The following is a 25,896-nucleotide window of genomic DNA, read 5'->3' as shown; positions in this document are numbered from 1 at the left end:
TTATGGGAGATTTTGCATTTATTAATGATTGATTTAGCTTCATGCTTAGCTGACTCTTGCTTATATTTCTTGAACTCTTCATGAGTTCTGACTGACATCATTTATGCCTCATTCTTTTCTTAGAATAGGGATTCTTTCCTTTATGGAACGACCTGTATGCAATTTATGAAATGCTCTGTATTGATTTTATTTTTTTCTATTATCAATTATGTAACCTGATTGATATCTGACTAATGAATGATGAGTCAGAGAAACTTCACTATTGATGGGAAAATAAATCCCTTTAAAACTACTCACAACTCTAATAATTGACCAAAATATTTATTTGCATTTGATATGCTTATGTAGGTGTCCTGTTGGTCATAACACGGTGGAAAAGATCCATCTCCTTGAGCGGAAACAAGGGTAATGGTGCTTTTGAGAGGAGAGATTACCGTGAGATTTCCTCTCCAAAAGTGCCATAAGTAGATCACTTTGCTTCTTTCCCCAGCTGTACCCTGTAATCACTTTATTTTATCTCTCCCACTGTAACACAATTAAGAAATATATGTCCTCTCACAGAATCACATAACAATATTTTGCACCGAAGAGACAAACTCACAATGCTTCCCCACTTTCCTTTGTAATCTTATATTCTTCCCTGAGGGGCTGTTTACTAACTTTTCTTGGCCCACCCTGCTAGAAACTTTTGTAAAGACACACATATCCTCTTGGCAGGCCATAATAGGTGTCATGCCCAATCCGGTGAGTCCCAAAAACCAACATTCCTGTCTCCCATGTACCTGAAGGATGTTATAATGCATTGAAAATAGCCATTTTTACAGGGTTTTTAAAACAAAATATTATTTTTCCGTTCTGCATATAAACAAATACCTAAATGGAACAACTGAGTCAAAAGGTCCCACATCATCCATACTTCAAGATCCTTAAATGTCAATGCTGGAGTATGGTCCCTACCCCACCATCTAGGACAATGATCATACAATCCCTCCCTGGCAATCCACACAATGCACATTCTTTCTTTTATCTGTGTATATACAATTTTTCCTTATATTCTCTGTCATTTGCCTCCGACGAATGGGACCCTATCCAGTACTTCAACCCCCAGGTACCATTGTCTGAGGTCTGAAACTGCACGCCCATCCATTCCACTCACGTCCCCACCTCTTCAAATGCCAATAATGTGCCTCCCCACACATCTATATCCTCAGTTACCTCATTACCCCTCTGGGACATCCTAATATGTGTCTCCTCTGCCAACGCCCATTCAACTGTGTCTCTCAAGCGGAGAGACACAGCCTGGCCTCCAGTTCACAACCAGCCAATGACTATAGGCCGTTTCACTAATAGCAATTCCAGGTAGAGAAATATATATTGCATCTTCCTGTTTTTTGGTTTATCTATGATGTCCAACAGGCACTTCTGAGGGGAGAGAGCCAGAACAATCCCCATGGCTCCAGGTAGTCGAGTTACCACCTCCACTCCAATAGGCCATTATCCTATCACAGTGCCATGTTAGGTGCAAACAAGCAGATCCCCCATCCGCATTGCAGGCAAGACACTGACAGACCTGAGTAAATTTTACTCAACTTAATCAGGATAAGTATGATGCATGTAATTAAAGTGAATTTGTGTGAATCTTGCATTAATGCAAACCTCCTTTACTAAGGCACGTCTTCTTCTAGTCTCCCTATGTGAGCTGCTCACCTAAGTCATCACTCCACACCATTCTAGCTATCAGCTACTTGTTAATTCTGGCAGTCTTCAGGGCACTATACATCCATGACACTATGTGCCTGCCCTCTCCCATACGAGGTATCCCCTGAAGGGTATTGGTTCAGGGGGAGGGGGTGCATTTGAAAACTCAATTCAGATCTCCCTGGCGGTCCTCACAAATTTTGAGTACTACAAACATTGATCCACCCCCACTGAGAAAGTCGCCAGTGCCTCCTGGAATGAGACAGTTTGTTATACGTGGTACTGCATATATGGGATTGTGAGGAGGAGCCTGCCTTTACCCCCGTCATAACCCACACACCTGACTCGCTATCCGGGTTTTTACCTTTAGTTGTGAGAGGACCGGGAAAACAGGGGTTAATTGACCCGGACTCCTCTTGCGTGCAGGAACAGGACCACCCCTGGGAGAGCCAACACCAATAGACAGGAGAGCCGGGAGATCGAGGGTCGGAGCAACCTCCTCAAAAAGGGAACCCGGAAGATGCTGAGAAAGGCAAAACCGAATACAGACCCGAAGGAGGACATGACTCAATCCCCACCAAGATGCGAAGAAGATGGAACCAGAAACAGCGCCATCCACGAGGGGGAAGCGGAGGACGTGATCATGAAGCCGGAGAACTAGTCAGATGACTGGTGGACATCCCCGGAGGACGCCTTCACGCCGCCGCAACTCCGGAGAGTTGCTGCCCCTGCAGTATGTTATCCGGGGCCAGGGAGGGAGTGAAAGGAGGGGGAGGGTCAGGTTGGTTGCGGGCACGATGGTTGTCAGGGACACTTAGTTTTGTTTTGGGGCACTGTGCACACAAGCCACTGTTACTTTCTTTCGGTTATGTGTGTTAAGCCTCTGAATCTTCTGAACTCCAGGTCGCTGAGACCTGGCGTAAAGCACAAGCTGTTTCCTTTTGCATGCCCACTGTTTTTTGAGGAGATAACCTCCCTCTTTGGTTATATTGAGACATACATATTCCTTGACTCCTGAAGCTAAGGAAGAGGAAGAAAAAGGACAAACCTCTTACAGGTCCAGTGCCTTTAGTTGTCTCCAGTCTACACCGCACTAACACTCACATAGGGCGCACCTATTTCTTCCACACTCCCAGGACTGGTGACGGTACTTCTCTCCCTCTGAGCCCAGCATTATACAGGACAGTCGCATTTACCGCCTTCTGTTTCTTCTTTCCTCTCGGTACCCTGGGGACGTCACACTGCCACTCACCTGGAAGAGGCGGGAAACAAGAAGGACGCCATCCAGGAGGCGGGAAGGAAGGAGGACGCCATCCAGATGGATATACGAAAGACTCTTACCTTGTGATTGGTTCTGTGGCCCTGCTCTGGAATAAACACGCCATCATTGAGCCATGAATAAGGCCCCTGAGATTATTTTTCCGCCCGTCCCTCTCACAGAGATATAGGTTGCCCAGGAATTGACATCATCCCTCCTGCTGCTATACAATCAACATGTCAATGCTTACGTTTCTGAAAAGCCTCACATCTCATAACCCAAGATCCATACGGTTAAATGGATGTTATTTCAACATAGACAACAGTGGTTTTGGTCTACCCTGCTAGTTTGTTTGTCATGGTGAAGATCGTGACTGCACTGCACACATAAGGTCAAAACCCATTGACAAACCATGCGACACATTTATAGATTTTGCTCATCATTTTTTTATTATGGAAATGAAGTGTAAATAATGTTTTCTCCTTAGATATTAGCAGTATTAACTACATTTGCAAGCATGTTATTCGCAGTGACACACCAATACATTATTGACTTTGTTCACCTATGTTTGTACAACTGTCTCCCACGAACAACCATAGTATTTGATTGTCAGCAGCAGGTGGTGATTTTTTAAAGTTTTGAGGAGTAAATACCAATGCTGAATAACACCACACAAGTTAATGACAGCACATAAATTCATCTCTTCTGTAGGTGAAGGCATTTTCTGCAAAATTATGAAGCCTTCTCTTACATGCAGAGTGAACACATTGGTGAGAACCATGTTGAGTTCTGCAAGTAGATGACTTTCTGGCAGTCAATAATGAGGCAAACCACTCCATTGTTTCTTCGAGGCAGCTATATATTTCAACCTTTCTAAGAATCATCGCCTGTTTGCCTCCATCACAAGCTATTAATAAAATAATTTTAGAGATTTATAGATATCTTCTTTTGGTCACTTCAGAGACACTGAAGAGACAAAATCAGTTTAGGACTTGTAGGATTGTTAGAGTCTGAAGAAGTGGATCACAAGGTAGTAAAATACACCTTTAGTTTGCTTGCACTCAGTTGTCAATTGGGACCACAGAGCACTGGCATAACAAAAATTGAGGGGGCCTCCCTACAAGGTACAAGGAGGAGCCCCCGCCGGGCTCAAGCAGGAGCTTTTCAGCCAGTGGGGCTGAGGCGGCCTGTGTTATGTCCCTGACACAGAGATGCTCCCTTAGGGTAAATAAAGCTGATAAAGCCCACACTTGCATATACGCATGAACAGCATTTTACTCAAACTGTGATAATCCTAGTGAAGTTAGACTGTCATTTCATTCTAAGGTTTGTGGAGTCAAGGAGTAAGTTTAAACCACTATGCACTGTTCACAAACCCTACTGGAACAAAGGCCTTGGATATCTGCAGAAGGAGGAACATCAGTCCCCAGTTGGAAGGGCTCTGCAATCGTCCACCTCAACTGATCTAGCAGTGACCACTGAAATAGCTCAAGTGCAAGGTTTGATTACTAAGGGGTTAATTACCCTGAGAGAAAGTGGCTTATTAGTTGGGGTGGATTGGTGTCCAGCACAAGTAACAATGTTTCTATCCTGTTAGGTGCAGTCAGAGGTTTCAATAATTTAAACCTGAATTCAAGCCCTGGTATCTATGGCACAGAGCAGACAGCCTACACTTAACAAAAATGTATGAAACATTTAGAAGCACCAAAACAATTAAAAAAACGAACAGAATAAAAATCCCACCCCATTTTATAACAAGCATTTATAATGCAATAGGTCTCGCATTTGCAAGAGTTTAAGCTATTGCCATTGTAAATGACAATGCCTTTTATTTATCTGTTTTGATAATTAACACATATATAAAAAGAATTGTCATGCCAATGCCAATAGCTCAAACTCTTGTAAATGCGAGACCTATTTCACCTCAAAGAAGCATCTGCCATTGTCCCGGGCTGCTTGGAAAGTTAAAGTGCGCATGCCGCACTGATTGTTGCCGGGGAAGCATGTTGTGCCTGCAGTAGGAGAAACTAATTAAAGAAAATAGTGCTTACAGACTAAATAAGACATCCCGTGTAACAACAGAAGGAAAAATGCCAGTCCTCATGGGAGGTTACAAATGAATGCAAGGCGGTACTAAGGAGGGCCTAATAAGCCTATTAATGAATCAGATGCCAGCATTTACAAAGGACAATGACACAAGCCAATAAAAAATATGGGCGGAGCTTCAAGTCCATACTCGAATACAGCATGCCACGCAGAGCACCGCAGGCGATACCCAGGCTCGACCTAAAAATAGTGAACACATTAATGATCAAAATTACACCAAAAAGACAAAAAAGCAATAAGGGAAACTGGAGATATCAATTTTTACAGAATTAAATGAAAATAGAGTGAAAAAGCTAAAGGTGTCAATGTTCATGGTAGACCAAGACCTAGGATAGATTTCAGGTCGATTGCAATGTAGTGCGGGTTGGATACACAAAGGTGGTTGGCCCATCTACTACCTGGAAGGAGGGAAGTTTGAAAAAGTTCCTAAGTCCCAATCAGAAAAATGACTGTCATTTTCCAGAGGAAACATTCTTCTCCATGCGAGACAAACCTGATATTTAATCCAATGCTGCCGCAATACTGTGAGTCAGTCCCCTTGATGCTCTGAAGCAAATGTTTTTAAGAAGTTCCCAAATTTCTTTGGCACCCAAGCAACCATGGAAGTACACTTATAAGGCCTCCGGGACCTCAGGGGGAGCACCTAGAGACTCTCAATGTGTTAGGTAGAGGTCAACAGCAACGCCTAGCCCACATCCAGTTACCACTGATGAGCTGGGATTATTTACAGGAATGTAATCTTCAACGTTTTAATGTTCCTGGACCTACACAGGGGATCAGTCTTATAAGCCTTAGAGATCTTTCTATTCTTGGATTTCAAGTGGAAGGGGGTCCAAGCTCTTTAGGTCCTTCTCACAGGCTACACATAAGTGCAATAGGTTCAGTCTGCCTGGTATTCTTTTGCAAATCCAGCAGTGTACCGATGAAGGTTCCTTGGAGTGCCACCTTCATGCTTTGCACCATCTAGTGGGTAACCCTACCTACCTTTTCAGCAGTTTCTTTTTGGCTTACTGCTAACAGGCCCACAAATGCCATGTGCATTTTCAAGATGGTGAAAATCTTCAGCCACTTGGACTCCTGAATGCTGGTGTGTGTGTAGAAGCATCATGGTGTAATTGACAGGGTCCTGCCATATTTAACAGTAAATTCCAGTTTGTAACAGGTACTGTACCCACAACAAATTTGGAGACTGGTAGGACAAAAGCAGGGTCCTTCAGCAACCAGACAGGGGATACACAAGAATTGTCTTGGCATCCTGTTCTCTTCCTTTGAAGCGTACCCAAAGTGTTACATGTGGCTCAACAGACCCTTCAAGCAGGATTTGACAGTATGGTATCACAGCCCGCACTCTAAATATTATGTGGAGTGCAGAGGAGTCATCTCTGCATATTCACGTCAGCCTATTGTTTTCTTCTGTGATGCATTTCATACCAGTTTCATACCTATTCCCAGGCTTGAGTATAGACTGGGAACTGGCAGAGCCATACACTAGTTATCCTTCTGATAGTTCAGGCAGGTAAGGTAAAGGGTAACTTTCTATAAGTTACATTTCCTTAATATTTATTAAAATTCTGACTTCACCACTGAATTGGATTTTTAATAACTCTGATTTTCTACATAGGACGGCTGGGAATGTATCAGTGAAAATAGCTATTAGGACCTTGTCACTGTAGGAACATGGTAATATTAATTTTCTACATATCCCATTTTTAAATATCCTGCACCGTACCATGCGGGGTAAAAGACCTATATATGCCTGACTTATTAAGGAAGACTTTTACATGTTAAAATGCTTCTTTTAACAGGTCACACTGCAGGTTTGACACTGCAGCAATCTAGCTACAATGATAAGCTTGGTGCCATGTTTTTATTTGTCACACTAGCGGGTGGACAAATAAGTGCTGCAGTCCATGGGTGACATTTAACTTTGCATACCATGGGTTATTTCTGCTCCATATACTATGGCCTCATAGAAAAGTTAAATAAGCCAATCAGGTATTAGCCAATTTCTACATGTTTTATGGGTCAGAGCGAATACTCTGGGTATTGGACAGCAGTGGCCCAGTGTGCAGAGTCTAAGACCCAGCAATGAAATTCAGCAAAAAACAGAAGTGACCATGCAAAAAATGTTGATACCCTGTTTCCTCATTCACAGCATGTCAGCCCCTGATGAAGGGCTCACTGGCCCGAAATGCATTGGGCAGTATGAATTTTGAACAATGATGAATGTAAAGAATTATTTACTTCAAAATAATGAAAATCATTTAATGGGAACCATGAAAAATTAATGGACTTACAATTGGTTTACGTTTATGATCCAATAAAGGATTAAAAACATTGAAAGTATACTTACAGTTATTACATCCTTCAACGAGTGCAAAATGGAGACATTCTTTAAGCCTTAAGGAGTGCGATTATACTATACTACATCCTCATACTCAGGAGGATCCACCCAATTGCACCACCTACAAATTTACCCCGTGAAATACCTCATCTCACCCAGGAGTGCGTTACCCTGTTCATTCATTGCCCACAGAGCTGTGGGCACTGATGCTGTTGTACCAATGATAGCTACTGTCCTGGACTGAATATCACACAAGACAGCAACTGAAGAAAGAAGACACATTGGGGGAAGGGGGTCAAAGTTATGTGACTGCAGCACAGATAAATCTTCACTCACTTATGCTGGAATGGCTACTCTTTATTTATTTCTGTTAAGTATAATAGGCCGATGAAATGATCTCTGCCATGCGTCCTCATCCCCGACCTCTCCTGGGAAAAAAATTGTCCCCTTAGTCCATATCTCAGATATTCATTAGAATTAGGCTGGATGAGACCCCCTTAAGGGTTGGGGGCTCCATGCAATGCAGGGGCGTGTGTTATGTGGCCCCTGCCTTGTAGTAAGTAGCTTCATATGTCTGCTTTGTTCTGTGGCCTCACCACTCTCTGAAAGTCCAGGGTTACTAGCCAGACTACATGACAAAATGGTTACTGAATCCTGCTTTGTCCACGTTTGTCTGAACAGATGAGTTTCTTGAATAGTCACAAGGAGCTCACAGCGCCTCGTTATTTCTCAGTGTAGAGCAGTGCTTAATTTGAGCCGGTGGTTTTTGGTGCTTGGCCCTTAATTGACAGAACTTGCACTTATGACAGCTGCCACATGGTGGCGCTGTTTGTGCAATTTAAAGATGAGCAGAAAAACTGTTTGTTAATTCAATATACATTAAAAACAACTAATACCTGCCACCCAAAGCCATTCTTAAAGCTTTGACGGACTCGAACAGTCTGAATTGTCACACTTGTAGCAGTGTGATAGTTAGTGGTTGTGTAACTACAGTGGTAATGTGTGGTGCAAACTGTGTTGGCCTCCTGATGAGGGCCCTGGCACTTATATTTTTTTTTACAAATTAAGCACTGGTGTAGAGTATATCCAGGGATCTAAATATTAATTCATGTTTGGCCTGATATGATAGTGCCAAGGCATGTTGGAATATGTGAAATACCAATAGCTACATCAATAACATTTGGTACCAGTGGCGGCTCCTCCGCTAAGGCAGAGTAGCGTCGCCCCACTGCTTTCAACTTGTTGTTATCATTTTATAAGTTACGGCTGCTGTAGCTTGACGGGGCTGCTCTGCTCTCAGATGAGGAAAACGGCGAGGACGTAATTTTTATTTTTTTTCTCTTGACCCCCTTCCACCCACACCCGCCTTCCACCCCGCCACCCCCGATCCGTGCGAGCCGCCACTGTTTGGTACAAAAACCTGTTAAGTGCGAGGAGTTGTAATGTGCAGTATATTTTTAGAGCGCTTATGGTCGGTCGGACGCTAAGGGGTCTCCAACCTTTACACTAATGAGAGACCCTTTTTTAGTTCCATGAAAATCATCCCGACCTACCAAAATGTTTTTTGTTGTACACTTAAGACAAAAGTATATTAGGGGCCACACTATGCAAGATTACCAGCCGTGATCACCTCAGTACAGGTTTGCCAGCAGTAGTGTAAAAAAGGTTTCGTCAGTTTGAAATACCTCTAGAAGGGTAATACGTAACAGCCACAGCTGCAATGCCCCCTAGCACAAAGGGAATCATGCTAGTAATAAGTCTCCCAATGCTGCATGATTTATGATTCAAATATCAGCTTTAAATATATTTGTGAAATTATGGGTTCCGAAAATGTTCGTCGCATTTACACACTTTTTAATTTTTGGCATACGCATATTAATTGAACCAAGCAAAAGTTTCTAATTTGGTATGCTGCGCTGCACACAGGAGAGTACTCACAGGTAGGTGGAGAGCTACCAGTAGCTCACGAGCTATATTTTGGAGAAGCCTTCTTCAGAGTCTAAATGTCACATTAAAGATTCTATATTCACGCATTCTTCTATCACGGAGAGCGGCTCACACGGTATGGATAACGATGCCCTCAATTATAAACGAGATTACGGCTTTTTGAGTAGTTCAAAGTGAGAAGGCTGCACTGGGCGTCGTTGAAGGCAAGGGCACCCCCCCCTCCCCCCCCAACCACCCCCCACCCAGGACTACAGCTGCAGGATAAAGCCAGCTCCAGTCCCCGAGGGAGTGAAGGGGCCCCGGGGAGTGTGAGCTCTGAAACAGGCTCAGCACTCAAGCAATCATAGACATGAAAAACACACTCGAAGTGGCAGGCAGTTTGTAGAATACACTCACAGTTCAAATATGAAAACATTGTTCATATCTGCAGCCAAGGCGCGGAGTGATGAGACTTGTAAAGCGCTATCCAGCAAGGTGAGCCGCTTCCAGGCACTTTGTATTCTAGTAAAATAGCTGAACAAGTGAATGCTGATATGAGGGCTTTGTATAAAACGTTTAGGAACTAAATAAATGAAAGAGGTGTTAACATTTCAGTTAAAAAAACACATTATTTTTCTCAGCCATTCACTATAGTAATAATGAGCTGGCCTGTCCACTTTAGACATAGATTCGTTTAACTAGACGGGCACTGTGCCTTTACCATTTTTTTTTTTTACAAACATTGTAGTGGAGTTTCTCACATCACCTCCTGCTTGTACTCCATATTAGACAGTGACGTCCTACGACCGTCCATCCGCCTGCACAGCTCACAGCAAACGTGTTAACAGTAATATCATATAGTATTTGTTCGGCTCGGTCTCTTCTTAATTCACACGAGGGGGCCCTTTTTAACTTGCACATTTACTATGATAGAGTTTGTGGGATGCACGGTTTTAATGCTTTGATGAAGTGTGAAATAGAGACGATTAACATCTTCTGACATTGAGATGACCTTTCTCTGCTATGAATCGAGCAAGTGTGCGGAGTAGGGCATAGGGTGCAGTCTGCGTTGCCACTGCTAGGGTGTGGAATTCACAGGCTGGGTGAACTTCGTTTCACACGCAGCAAGTGGGATGGCAGAGGAATGTCTGTTACCTGTGGGACATTCCTGGCGGCTCGCAGCCCCCATGTGTGAGCCTCCGGTAGGTCTGTAAATGTTGTAAACACCTCCAAGGGAGCGGCGTCACTATGCAAACATGGCTGGCAGGAGACCCGCGCGCCCTGGATGGTGGATTAGAACTACATTGTGGTACATAGCATCATTGTATGTGGGGGTACCGTCTAGTGCCCCAGAGGGGGTGACTGTAGAGGTCTCACCTCGTGTCACTCTTTCACTAAATAGGTCTCCCTCCCTTTAAACACGGGTCCAGATGGGTCTCCTCCTTCAGTCTCCCTCCTTGTCGTCTAGCTATAGGCTCACGTCTGCCTCCAAACCCTCCTTTGGCATTCGCTAATCAATATCCTGGTTTAAGGGGCTGCTGTTAGGTTGTCCTTTACCGCTGCCGTGCCCTAGCCTCTCACTCCAAGCCAGACAGCCTCTCTCCAGGTGGAATGGATGGCTCTCCTTGCACCTCACCCTCTCACTCTCAGTGCGCTCACACTTTTACTACTTCTTGTTTTTTCTCCTCAGCCCTTGCATCCCTTGTCTGCTTCCTCCTATCCTTGGCCCCGTTCTCTAGAAGCTTCTCTCCTCTCCCCAACCCCTCCGTCACTGCGTGGCTAATTCCTTCTTTCCTTGTGTGTGCACCATGTTCTCGTCCTCACCCTTTTCTACAACCGTCTCACTCATTTCCCTATCTACCTCAGTTGTCGCCTGGCCAGTTAACCTCCTACCCTCGCACCCCTCAGCCATCACATGCCACCCTCTGCGTGGGTCTCCCCCTCATGCTCTCCTTTTCATTATCTCCTTCAATACACATCTCCATGGAGTGCTCCCATCCTCCGGGCTTGTGCTGCTCTGATACCTCATCCACTCCACCTGTTCCATTGCATCTATTACTTCAGCCACCCAACCGGTTCCATTTCTCCTGTTACTAAGCCCACACTACCTGTTGCTTTCCCTCTGTTCTGTCACCCACTGTACCTGTTCAATTTCTTCCATTACCTCAGCCACTCTACTTGGTCCATTCCTTCTATTGCCTGGCCAGGTCTACCTGCTCAATTTCTTCTATTACCTCACCCCCCTTCCTGTTCCATTCCTTCTATTACTTCACCCATTCTACATGTCCCATTCCTTCTGTTACTTCATCCACTCTACCTGTTCTATTCCTTATCTTACTTCACCCACTCTACGGCTTTATTCCTTCTATTATTTTACCAACTCTACCTGTTCCATTCCTCCTCTTACTTCACCCACTCTACCCGTTCATTCCTTCTCTTATTTCACCCATTCTACATGCTCCTTTTTATTACTTTGCCCACTCTTCTGGTTTCATTCCTTCTATTACATTGCTTCTCCTACCTGCTCCATTCATTCTACAGTCAGCCACCCTACTTGCTCCATTCCTTCTATTGCCTAGACTACCTGCTCCATGCCTACTATTGCCTAGCCTACACTACCTGCTCCATTCCTTCTATTGCCTAGCCTACACTGCCTTATCCATGCCTTCAATTGCCTACACTACCTGCCCCATTCCTTCTATTGCCTAGCCTACACTACCTTATCCATGCCTTCAATTGCCTACACTACCTGCTCCATTCCTTCTATTGCCTAGCCTACATTACCTGCTCCATGCCTTCTATTGCCTAGACTACCTGCTCCATGCCTACTATTGCCTAGCCTACACTACCTGCTCCATTCCTTCTATTGCCTAGCCTACACTACCTTCTCCATCCCTTCTACTGTGTACACTACCTGCTCCATGCCTTCTATTGCCTAGCCTACACTACATGCTCCATTCCTTCTATTGCCTAGCCTACACTACCTGCTTCATGCCTTCTATTGCCTAGACTACCTGCTACATTCCTTCTATTGCCTAGCATAAACTACCTCCTTCATTCCTTCTATTACCCACCCTACCTACATGCTCAATTCTTCTATTGCCTAACCTACACTACCTGCTCCATGCCTTCTATAACCTAGACTACCTGCTCCATGCCTTCTATTGCCTAGCCTACACTACCTGCTCCATTCCTTCTATTGACCAGCCTACAGTACCTCCTCCATTCCTTCTATTGCCTAACCACCCTACATCCTCCGTTCCTTCTATTATCTAGCCTACCCTACCTGCTCCATTACTTCTATTGCCTACCCTACCTGCTCCATTCCTTCTATTGCCTACCCTACCCACTCCATTCCTTCAATTGCCTAGCCTACCTGCTCCATTTATTGCCTACCCTACCCGCTCCATTCCTTCAATTGCCTAGCCTACCTGCTCCATTTATTGCCTACCCTACCCGCTCCATTCCTTCAATTGCCTAGACTACCTTACCTGCTATATTCCTTCTGTTACCTTGCCTACTCTACCTGCCCCATGCCTTCTATTGCCTACACTACCGCCTTCATTCCTTCTATTACCTACCCTACCCGCCCCATTCCTTCTATTGCCTAGCCTACCCTACCTGCTCCATGCCTTCTATTACCTAGACTACCTGCTCCATTTCTTCTATTGCCTAGCCTACACTACCTGCTCCATTCCTTCTATTGCCTAGCGTACACTACCTGCTCCATGCTTTCTATTGCCTAGACTACCTGCTCAATTTCTTCTATTGCCTAGCCTACACTACCTGCTCCATGCCTTCTATTGCCTAGAATACCTGCTCCATTCCTTCAATTGCCTAGCCTACACTACCTGCTCCATGCCTTCTATTGCCTAGACTACCTGCTCCATGCCTTCTATTGCCTAGCCTACACTACCTGCTCCATGCCTTCTATTGCCTAGCCTACACTACCTGCTCCATGCCTCCTATTGCCTAGACTACCTGCTCCATGCCTTCTATTGCCTAGCCTATCTGCTCCATTAATTCTATTGCCTAGACTACACTACCTGCTCCATGCCTTCTACTGCCTAGACTACCTGCTCCATGCCTTCTATTGCTTAGCCTATACTTTCTGCTCCATTCCTTCTATTGCCTAGCCTACACTACCTGCTCCAGTCCTTCTATTGCCTAGCCTACGCTACCTACTCCATGCCTTCTATTGCCTAGACTACCTGGTCCATTCCTTCTATTGCCTAGCCTACACTACCTGCTCCATGCCTTCTATTGCTTAGCCTATACTTTCTGCTCCATTCCTTCAATTGCCTATCCTACCCTACCTGCTCCATTCCGTCTATTGCCTAACCTACACTACCTGCTCCATGCCTTCTATTGCATAGCCTACACTACCTGCTCCATGCCTTCTATTGCTTAGCCTATACTTTCTGCTCCATTCCTTCTATTGCCTAGCCTATCTGCTCCATTCCTTTTATTACCTAGCCTACCTGCTCCATTTCTTTTTTTGACTCATACATTCTACTTGTTCCACTCCTTTTGCCATCTAATACACTCTACTTGTTTGATTCCTTATTTGAACTTACATGCTCTATTGTTTGTATCCACGCCCACTCTACTTGATTCATGAAATGAAATGGAACAAGTAGAGTAGGTGTGGTAACAGGTCTTCCTTACTGTAACTTACACCAAACTGCATCCTGGGCTCCCACCAATGTTCACAGCTCCGATACTCATTAGCTATGTTTGTGCTGAGCACATATCCATGTATTTAAACAGAATGGGGTAATGGTTCCTATGGGAAAAAGGGATGAGGAAAGGATGGAGTGCACTGGTCTGAGGTGGACCTACCCCTCTCCCTGCCTTCTTGGAAGGCAGGGAGAGGGGTAGGTCCACCGCGATCCTCCCCATTTGAGACTACAGAAACTGCAGTATCCACGTGGTCCTCTGCCTTGACCTAAGGCACACGTTGACCTATTGTTAGGGGTTGGAATATGGTAACATGATAGGGTGAGCACAAATCAGGTACTCTTTGATCTTGTGCGTCACCACTACTGAATGTTACATAAACTCAAATCTAACACCCACCGTGATTAACGGTGGGATATTTATTTTTACTCCTGGTCCTGAACAAACGCTGCGGATGAGCAGGGCGTGAAACATGTCGACCTAGACCTAAAAACCTAATAGTTATTCTACATCACATACAAGATAGTCGCTCCTTCATAACTGTGCGCTGACCATCCACACTTCATTGTTTTTGATCCCACCAAAGGGCCTCTTAAATAAATTTACCACTGAACACTCTTTAGGGAGTTTTAGATCACTCGCACAACCTTTCACTATCTCCACATACTCGCACGCATCATCACAGCTGTTATAAAGAAAAAAATCTCCACCAGAGAGTCCTCTCACGGGGCCCATGGGGCATTGCAGCTCCCACCCACAAGGAGCAAAAAGCACGATGATGAAGCATGACACCCACATAGGTGTGTGAGGACATCACTTCCAAATAAGGAAGATCCTCCTGAGCACAGACCACTCCAACCTTTCATCATCCCTTTTTCCCATAGGAACAGTTACCCCATTCTGGTTAAATATTCCCTCACTAGGGAGCATGGATACCGGACCTTGAACTTGCTTCCTGTCATCATGTTATGTTATGTTATATGAATTTATTACGCGCACGGCTACTCGTGAGTGTCCCGGCGCGATACCAGCAGGGTGCGGCAGTGGGCTTCAGATAAATAAATGAGTTTTCAGTTTTTTCTTAAATACAACTGGATCCTGGATGGTACGCAGGGCCATAGGAAGAGCATTCCATGCAACTGCTGCTTTTAACTGAAAAAGAACTGCCCCCTATCCTCTGACGCTTGAAACGTGGGACCTGGGCAAAGCATGGGGACGAAGAGTGCAAAGAGCGTGCAGGAACATAGAAGGAAACACACCTCTGCAAGTAAAGAGGGTAACACCCATGAAGCGCACGGTGGGCCAAGACCAGTAGTTTAAATTTCGCTCTGGCTGCCAAGAGCAGCCAGTGAAAAGAGCACAACTGGTGATGAACACTGTCCCTGGCCGACAGACCCGATAGCAGTCTGGCTGCGATGTTCTTGACTACCTGTAACTTTTTCAACAGGTAGCCCGGGATGCCAGCAAAAAGGGCATTAGCGTAATCCAGCCGAGACAGGATCAATGCACACGTGATCGTTTGCCTCGCCGCAGGTGGCAAAAGGGGAAAAAAATCTTCTAAAAGATTTAAGCAGGCCAAAGCAGCCGCCGGCCAGCTTCTTGATGTGTACTGAAAAGCAAAGGTCTTCATCAAACCAGACCCCCAGATTTTTTGCTGGCTTCCCAGTTGAGGTCAGTCGTGGGTACTCAGGAGGCCAGAGCTGCTCTCTGAAGTTCAAGGGAAATGTGCCAAAGAGCAGAATCTCAGGTTTCCCTTCATTGCACTTGAGCTGTGCCTCTGCCAACCATTTAAAGATTGATGAAAGGCAATGTTGGGCCACAAGTACAGAGTCCGCACCTTTGACCCAGGTAAAAAGCAGCTGGGTGTCATCCGCATAAGCCAACACCTTAGCCCCCAGCTCCTCTGCCAGGTATATCAGAGGAGTCATATAGATATTAAATAGGAGGGGACTAAGGGAAGAACCCTGCGGGACACCCGTTGTTACCGGCTGAGGGGAGGAGGACGACGTGGAATCCAGATCTGCTCGGACCACCCTTCCAAGAAAGAACGGAACCAGCCCCACACAGTGCCCGACAGACCAATCCTGGCCAGACGTGACAGAAGCAGTGAGTGCGGGACCGTGTCAAACACGGCCGAGAGGTCAAGCAAGATTAGCGCCGCCCTCCCGCCTGCGTCCAGACAGTCCCATATAGCCTCCGCCACCGCAACCAGCTCTGTTTCAGTGCTGTGTGACACCCGGAACCCAGATTGAGTTGGGTGTAGGAGTGCCTCCTTTTCCACAAAATCGGTGAGCTGTTTGTTTACCACCTTCCAGCACACCTTTGCCAATGCAGGGAGGAGGGAGATAGGCCAGTAGTTCCCCGGGCAAAGGGGGTCAAGTGACTGCCTTTTCAAGAGAGGCAAGATCCTGACCTCCTTCCAAGCCAAAGGGACCACCGCTTTCTGGAGGGATAGATTGATGATGGAATTCACTTCTGCGTTAGCAACCTCAGCTACCGCTGCCAGAATCCTAGCAGGAAAAGTGTCTAAAGGTGAACCTGATTTTAAACCTTTAAGAAATTTAAGACATTCCAGAGGATCAACTTAACGTAATTTATGATCACATATCCATGTAAACATATACATACACTCTAAGTGATCTATTCCGTCTTTTAGGCTCCACTGGCTATTGGCTAGTTTCGCACTGTACAAATACCACATACATCACCCACTACACATGTTCCATCACTTCTGTCACCTCACCTATTCCATTTGTTCCATTCGATGTTTTCCAACCCGCCATACAGCTAATCCAATGGAATGCGTGGGACAAATGGGTGAGCCAGGCGAATGTATGGAACAAGTAGAGCTGGTAAGGTATCAGACTGTACGGAACTAGTAGAGGGAGCGAGATAGCAGAATGTATGGAACAAGTAGAACGGGTGAGGTATCAGACAGTATGGAACAAGTAGAGGGAGGTGGATAGCAGAATGTATGGACAAGTGCAGTGGGTGAGGTATCAGATTGTATGGAACAAGTAGAGGGAGCAGGAGAGCACAATGTATGGAACAAGTAGAACGAGTGAAGTATCAGACAGTATGGAACAAATAGAGGGAGGTGGATAGCAGAACGTATGGACAAGTAGAGTGGGTGAAGTATCAGATTGTATGGAATAAGTAGAGGGAGCGGTATAGCAGAATGTATGGACAAGTACAGTGGGCAAGGTATCAGATTGTATGGAACAAGTAAGAGCGGGATAGCAGAATGTATGGAACAAGTAGGGTGGGTGAGGTGTCAGATAGTACAGAACAAGTAGAGGGAGGGGGATAGGAGAATGAATGGAACAAGGAGTGGGTGAGGCAGCAGAATATATAAAATGGGTGGATGAGGTAGCAGGATGTATGGAACAAATAAAATAGGCGAAGTAACTGAAGGAATGGGACACGATGAGTGGGTGAGGTAATGGATTCCTTGTGCTGTTACTTCATTCACTCTACTTTTTCCTTTCCCTGTCCTTGTTTCTTCTATCTTTCTTCTATTCACTTTCTAACCCTTCATTCCATTCTTGCATTTTCTGTGTCCTATTCCATCTTTCTGCAGTACATGCGCATTGCACCCCCGTCTCCCCAGTCAATTGTGCATTGGGCTTCCTACCTGTGGGCCGGGTCCTGGGAGTGGTCCTAGCGGTGGTGGTGATCACGATCCGGGGGCTAGTAGCGAGCACTGGTGGGTGGTGGAGCACAGGTACAGCTGGCCTGTTGTAGGTCACAGGAAGATATCCGTAGTTCCTCTGCCCAGGGTAGCCATAAAATCGATAGTTTGTCCCATCAACCAGGGCGAGGAGGCAGGAGAATGAGCAGAGGAGCCCCACAACCAGCACCTGCTTCATTGTCACTAAAATACTATCCACATAGACCAAACACACACGTTAGCAATACCGAACGCGCTTTGAGGCCAAATGGTGCAGTAGGAAAGCGCTATGGAAACGATACACTACAATTCTACTGTGGAAACCTGCCCTTCGGAAGCTCTCTCCACGGTGCTGGCCTTTCGCAGAAGTCCCTCACAGCTCAACAATCTGCAGGGTTAACCCTTGGCGGCTATAAAGGCCCCAAGCATGTGCCGGAGAAGCTTGAGAGAGGGCCCACCCCCAGACTCCTCAGCTCGACCCCTGACGGAATTCTGTGCAGTGAAGGCGCGTGCACTTGTGAGAAGATGTGGGTGGGACCGACTGCCCCGTGCCTCCTCGCCCCGTCTCTCCCCTCTGACGACTGACACTAGAATACCTCGGGGCTCGAGGTTACCTCAAGGGGCCGTTCGCTGGGAGATTTGTTCGCATTCTGTGTGCGGGAAAACCCTCCGTGAAAGGCCCACTCACAGACCGACCGTTGGACCGGAGCCAAAGCACTTTCATGTGACCAGAGCAAATATATGCGCACTTATTAAGCCCAGGCTTACGCATGAAATCAAGTGCATGACATGTCCATGACAATAAAAACATAAAACACACCGCATTGAAATTGACATTTGGTCCTTCGGTATCCGAATTGGGTTCTTAAAATGACCATACTTGCAACTCAAATGATCAGCACTTGCTTCCTAATTAAAAAAATAAAAAAAAATAACTATATTTAAACTGAAAAAAGTGTCCGTATTTGAACCGTTTCTTTTCTGTTCAGGGTGCCCCTTTCCCTCCCCAATGGTATCCGAGACTGCACTTGAACTCGTCGTGTTTGCATTTCCCTTGGGCGACATATGGTCATGGAAAGATTAATGAAAATCCAAGTATTTTACTACTTCCTGACCTAATTCTTGCCTGGTAAATCTTTTTCCTGCTACTGGGCATCATTGTATGCGGTGCACTGAGCTCCTCTTTGCACTCCACTTAAAAAAATGCTTACACAGTCTTGGATATATCTTCGATGTAATGCTCCTTTATTACATTAATTTGATGAGCATGCCTTTACCATCACATGGCCCCTTCAGCATGCTCTTTCAACCATACTTGTTGGACAGCAGTAAAATGCCCTTTCTGTGTGGTTGTGAGGACACTTTATGGGCAAAGGTTTACGCACACGGTGCCCATATCCCGATGCAGTGGTGCTGTAACAATTAGTGCTGATGCAGCCGTCAATGTTACATCACTGTTCTCATAGGAAATTCTGAAAATTCAAGAATTGCACAAAGAGCAAGTGTTGCAAATGAGCCACACCCACTCAGAAAGAGAGTGGTAAGTTGGAAGATGTAGCTCATGTTGCATTTTGGAGCACACCGTCACAAATATATTACTATATCATGGTATGGTAGCACACTTTCATTTACAAACAGCACATTTTTAATTAAAACGACCACTACATTTCTAGACAGTTTTACTCATAAAATGATATAGTGCACAAACGATAATGTGTATAAATTGTGTTTCAGTGAACATTTATCATTTGTGCATCACAAAAAGAGTCTCTTGATTTGTTGTGATCCTTTCATTACACTTCAAAATTAAAAACAAGCATTGACAATAGGTATGGACCTAAAGTAAGCCTGGGCATAGTTTGCGGAGTTCCACTACACGGAACTCCAAAAGTGCAAAAAAAACCTCTGCCGCACTACGAGGAGCTCCGCAAGCAGCGGAGTGCATTAGATAAATGCGGCTCGCTGTGATTTTCAGTGCCAGGTGCTTGTCCGCACTGTGCAATCATCGCTAAAGGCACCATGCACAGCGCAAGTGGGAGCTGCTTCCTTTCTGCCGCGTGAGTAGATTTTTACTCGAGCGGCAGCTTTCTCAACATGAACGGGCGGTTTCTCAACGCGAGCGGTTGCAAGCATACGTGACCACTCGCAATGAGAAATCTGACCGCCCACGTTGAGAAATCTCGCCGAGAGGTTGATTTTCCACGCTCTCGCTTGCCAACTTGACGTTGACAAACGTGAGTGAGGAAAAAAACTCTGCTCCGCAACGTGAAGCAGAGATTTTGGGATTCCGCGAGCTCTGCGTAATGCAGAGTGCAAAAAACTTCGCAAGCGGAGGGGAGTTCACCACCAAGACTTACTCTAAAGGAATATTTTATGGTAATGTGAAGCACACAAGCTTGTTTTGTCCTTTATTTGCATCTCTCCTATTCCTATTGTCCAATCGAAAAAGCTGTCACCAGTGAATCATGTTCATGCCCATGTTGGTATCAGAACCTAGGTCATTATTACTTGCAACCAACGCAGTGTATCGAACTTCAATCTTTGAAACCTTTCTGAGTATGTTTAGTTGTAGCCATAACCAAAGGAGAGTAAGCCCTGTGGGTTCCATGGGGTCTGGATGTAGTCAGAATTGACCAGAAACCCCCAACCAATCTTAACCACCGGCGGACCCCCGGTTTGTGATGTGAAGGACAATTTACACATCAGTTGAATGCCACCACTTTACCTTTTAATCTTACACCTGTATACTTCCCCTATATTAAATATTTGTTCTATAATACAGGAGGAAATTCTAGATATAACACCACATGGATCCCACCAGTACTTTCCCTCAGATTGAGGCGGTACTCACCTAGGTAAGCAAGGACCTAGGTGCAAAACCCAGTGATGAAGCTGTCCAATAACACACCATAGTGGTGACTAGCTGACACAGTAGGGCTCGCATAGGGTGTGCTGCGGGGTGGTGGGGCGGGGAGCGGCAGGGTGGGGGGGTAGCCAACACGGACATACGACGGAACGGAGGAACGTAATCATTACTTTCCTCCGTTCCGTCCTATGTCCGTGTTTGCTACCCCCCCACCCCGCAGCATGCCCTATGTGAACCGCTACTGAACTGACACCACCAGTGACCAAGATTGGTGAGGGTTTCAGGTCAATTCTGAACATTTTCAGACCCTATAGAACTCACAGGGCTCACTCTCCTTTGATTATGGATGTCTACAAAGAGGAAGCGGAGTGAACTCTGCACATAACTTCTACCTCCCCCTGATTCTTATGTTTAGTTGTAAACTTGAACTAATAGCTGCATCATTACCTACTGAATAAAGAAAAACGTTTTAAAACAAAAACACCACCAAGGATTCTGGCATCCAGTACCAGGGTAGGGGCTTCAGCTGGGTACCACAATGGAAGAATATTCCTACACGTTTCTACCAGTATTGCCATTTTCAACCATTGACAAATTTTGTGAACAAAAAGTATATGAAATAACACTCCCTCTGCATTTTATTGTTTATTAGAGAAATAGTGCAAACGAAATTGCTTTGGATACAAAAAAATGTACTCATCTTGCATTTGGCTGCAGTCAGGGAGAATTAAATAAAGTTTATTGTAAATTATTGAAAAAATACATCGATGGTCCAGTTCTGTCCAATGCACAGAACTTGTTCAAGATATTTGTTTTTTGAAGAAACTGTGGTATTTTATTGTACTGTTGGTACTGTAATGAGGTTGTTAATACTGCAGATGAGACATCAAAGCACATCTACAGCTGGGTATCAGGCTTCTACACCTACACGGTAGTTCTTGGCTGCGATATAATATGTCTTCCTTGTAGCCTATATTATGACAGCGTTTCAAGCATAAAGACTGGACTGTGCTGATGTTCTTCGCTGCGTTTTAGAGTGTGTCAAAGCAAAAAGGAGGCGAGAGATAAGATGCTTGAGTGTTAGTTGTTAAAGGATGGATGGTTAGTAAGTCCTTGAATGGAGTGTGGCCAATGCTTAAAGTATTTTAGTGTTGTGCATGTGTGGCAGAGGCAGTTCATATTATGTTGAAGAAAAGGTACAGCTACGCATAAGCAAAGGTGTAGGAGTCAAGTGTGACAATAGACACAATTACACAAGTGGATGCCCACCATGTTGAGGTGGTTGTATCACATAGTTTAAACCACAGTGAATATGTAGTGGAAGTCTGCCCACAAGAGAAGGGTGTGGTCTGTCTTCTGGCAAATATAGCATGTGCTTTATGCAGTCTAGTGAGGAATTTTAGGAGGAGCAACTCATAGGAATGGGTATTACATTACTAGCCATGGTATGTACTGAGTACACCGAGGAGCAACAGTGACTAGGAATGAACAATTATACAAAGCGCCATAGGCTATGCTCTGAGCTTTCATCCCAGGAGCAACAGGGGCAAATCCATAGGAAATAACTTTCTACAACCAGACATGCTATATTGTTTGAGGAGTTCAGTCAGAAAGGAGCAACCATTATGCACCCAACCACAGTATATAAGGTGAGGAGTCCACAGCGAAAAGACAGGGAGCAACATATAGCAATGGGTATTGTACAGCATACTCTGTGGAGTCTACCTAGGAGTCGGAGAGACCAATCTGTACGAATGGCCATTATACCAGCAGCCATAGGGCGTGATTTGCAACATCTTCTTGGTGCACCAGCAGAGCATCCTAAAGGAGGGTGTAATACCAGAGCAGTCTTCCTAGGGGGACAAAGATGGAACCCCTAGTGAGTATATGGTGTGATCGGGAATATGTGTTATTTAGAAACAAAATGCTGCAGAGGAAGTAATTATTTGGGGATTGGATGTGAAAAACTAGGAGGGAGATGGTGAGGAAAGGGGGATGAATCATGTGACTATGGGCAAAGCTGCAGGTCTATGACTGCAGAACTACAGAAGGGAAATGACAGCAAAGTAAAATCGAGCACCAAAAGGGAGGTGGTGCTGTGACTAAGGCTTGGAACAGGATTGAAATAAAAGAGCTCCAGATAGAAACATCAGAAAGGTAAAAAATCATGCACTGCACGTATTACAGGGCTGCAGGCAACCATACACTTCCGTTTTGTAACAGTATGTTCAGGAGATGTGGTGTCAACTGTTGGACCGAGTTCAGGGGTATTTGAGTTGTCTACTTCACACACAGGTTTGGGGAGGTATTGTTTTAGGATGAATTGTGTTCCCTGTAGAGCCAATGGATCCAACAAAGAGAAGCAGTGGCAAGAAGTGACAGGTTGTGTCCCAGTGGAGAGGAAACAAAGTAATCCTTGTGCTAGAAGAAAGTTACTTACCTCCAGCAACAATCTTTCTGGTAGATATTTGATCAACCTGCAGATTCTTCACCTGTTAAACTCTTCCGTGCATGCAGGGGTGCTTGACTCATTATTGGGACTATAAGAGATATCCTGGTGACATAGCAAGTAGTGATTACAGCAACCTGGGTCTGAGGGCTTCTTTCTTGTTATCAGTCTGGCAGCTGCATTCTGGATCTCTTTCAGACTTCAAAGCCAAAAATATGAAAATTTGGCAGACCTATGGTAAGGGAGTCAGTGTAATCGAGATGGGACTTGATGTTTTCATTACCAAGCTTTGGCCCGCCTGTGAAAAAATGGAGTACATGGAAGTTTTGACCGCTGTGTTATTGCTCTGATCGCACAAAGTCACATTGTTTAAAAATGCTCTTGATATCTGGAATACTTGTCAAATTCTGAGGAGTCCAGTTTGAGCATACCGGTTAAGTAGATGAACATACCTGTCAGCCAGTGCAGTGGTACCATGAACAGAATAGTGCTGAATAACATAGCAAACGTTTTACTGATAGGCAAGTCATGTCCATCAATACTCCTTCATAGCTTAGTTTTCTTCTTTAAGACACAAAATGGGTTGAGTGTCTCTCTTAACAAGGCTCTTCTTTGGTCATAGAGTCCTTCTGTTCTCTACTGATCAAAACCCAGAGTACAGCAACAACTATGAGCAAGGGGTCAAAAGAAATACGTTTACAAAGTGTGATATGAAGAGCAACAGGAGTTCTACCTCTCACCCTTCCTGTTCACTAGTTATATGTTCTTGGTAGCATAACAAAGCTGTTTCATGTGTGCTTTCTTATACACCCGCATGGCAGGTCAAGCAATTCTAGCTAGAAGCCTACAGCATAACAGGGTATGTGGTGCCAGACTTAGATCCTAATTTCGAGGTCAGCAAATGGGTTACTCCACCACAAACGTGACAGATATCCCATCCGCCACATTACAAGTGCATTATACCCTATGGCACTTGTAATAAGTTGAGCGGGATATCCCTTGTCTTTGTGATAGTGTAACCTATCCATCAAATTATTCTGCCCTATCACCAGTCCTTTCCAACAGCACCCAGATTCACATCTCAATTGACAACAAGTCTCTGAACTACAGAGAGATGGGGGGGGGGGCGCACACCTATTTGATCCAATGAACAAGGTCTTCAAATTTTATAATAAGGTGCTACAGTGTTGCGCTTGCTGTCTGGTCAAGCGTCTTGGAATGAAGAGAGGGAATACTAGCCTGTTAGGTTAGTATGCACTGTGCACTATGCTGGGGGTTGGTAAAGAACCCTATTATTTTATGCCAACATTTTTTAGAAAAAATAATGAACTGATTAAACCAAGAAAGTGTTTATAAGAACGTCCTAATTTTTGTCCAATTATATATACATAAAGTATATTCAAACCAACTTAGGAAAACAGAATTGTATCGCCAGTATACAACATATGGCTAAATAAACATGTCAAATAAACGCTACATCATAATGGTGACGTGTAGATGATGTACATAAACATTTTTAAAGAAAGCCCGATGCATTTTGGGACTGACACGTCCCTTCTTGAGGGGAAACCTGTGAACAAAAATATCTGCATTACAAACAACATGTAAAGTAGTTTTTTACAGTAGACCGCATGTAGAGACCATTACATTAAGACATGAAGGGCTAAGTTGAGACTATGTAGGACTCATACTGAGTCTGAACAAGTGCGAACACCAGTGTGTATTAACGTGGCGTGTCAGGGCTGAAAAGTGATGGTAATGAACAGTGCTGTTAGTTAAGAGCAAAATGAAGGAAAGGGCATTAGAAAAATATGCAGGATGCGAAATGGAATCACATAAGTAACAATGTGTGTTCAGTATTAAAAAGTGTCAGGTTTAGTAGGAGAATACCAACCCTAAGGTTGCAGAATGAATTAATAAAGTGGTAAAATGCAGAGGATGAAATAGTGGATTGATACTCCAATGCAGGAAAAAATGAGGAAAGAATGGGGGTTGGGCTCACCTCAAACGAGGGAAACAGTAGTTTCCCAGTGATGGACTAGGAAATACGGCACAAGCTGAAAAGCCAACATATATAATTAAGTCAAACACGGAGACTGATCGAGAGAAACGTTCAAACTACCAGTGTAAAGTCAAACGCTAACAGCATTAGATGTAAAAGAAAATGTAAACTGACTTACCCCTGAGGGCGTATGGAAGAAAAGACCAAGGTAACTTGGTAGAAGAATGCACGTAAGTAGCTAGTAGCAGTAATGGAGGTCTGTGATGGGTACAAAAATGATAGCGATAATGAACCCTTTGAGAAATATGTAAGGACTGAATGAGAAACGGCCTGAAGGCAGTAAAGTACTCACCGATCGTAGAAATGTTCAGGCTGAGCGGTAATACGGAACAAGTTGCTGCAGATTCGATGCGGAGCCAGAATGGACCAGCATTAAAACAAGCGCGTTAAAGAACTAAGGATAGAAACGGGACTGGATAGAAAAACTACGGTGACCATCTTGGAGAGGAGGTTAAAGGAAAAATGGTAACGCAGTAATGAGAGGAACAAAAATATAAAAACAACGAATCATGTTATAAAAGAATGAGTCTGGAAAAAATACCAGAAAACAAGATAATGTATACCTAATGGAGGGAATAAGCGGAGTCCATAGGGGATAAAGAAAACACACTGGGAAGAAATGGTAAGAACCAGAGAAACTGATACGAAAGATGGCGCAAAATACTATAAAGGTACTAAAGAGAATTGTATAAACAAAATCTGTTACAGAGGTGAAGAATATAAAAAGTGAGTGATAACCATCACCAACAGCAAAGGTGATTGCAGACTTTGTGGTATGTATAACACACGAAACACAGGGGGTCTAACAGCCAAATTTGAGAGGCTTCACTGTCGATA

General features: G+C 44.6%; 1 protein-coding gene across 1 annotated transcript in view; it reads right to left on the bottom strand.

Moving 5' to 3' along the window:
* Positions 1-18,274, bottom strand: part of MATN3 (matrilin 3) — a 137,808-nt gene extending 119,534 nt beyond the window's left edge. The window contains exon 1 of the mRNA XM_085610630.1: positions 17,647-18,274. Within this exon, the coding sequence (XP_085466756.1) occupies positions 17,647-17,881 (235 nt within the window). The 5' untranslated portion in view covers positions 17,882-18,274. The remainder of the gene's footprint in view (positions 1-17,646) is intronic.
* Positions 18,275-25,896: the final 7,622 nt, after the last annotated feature.

This window comes from Triturus cristatus, chromosome 6 (genome assembly GCF_964204655.1).
Source record: "Triturus cristatus chromosome 6, aTriCri1.1, whole genome shotgun sequence".
NCBI classification, from domain to species: domain Eukaryota; kingdom Metazoa; phylum Chordata; class Amphibia; order Caudata; family Salamandridae; genus Triturus; species Triturus cristatus.
This window is presented reverse-complemented; position numbering and strand designations above follow the sequence as displayed.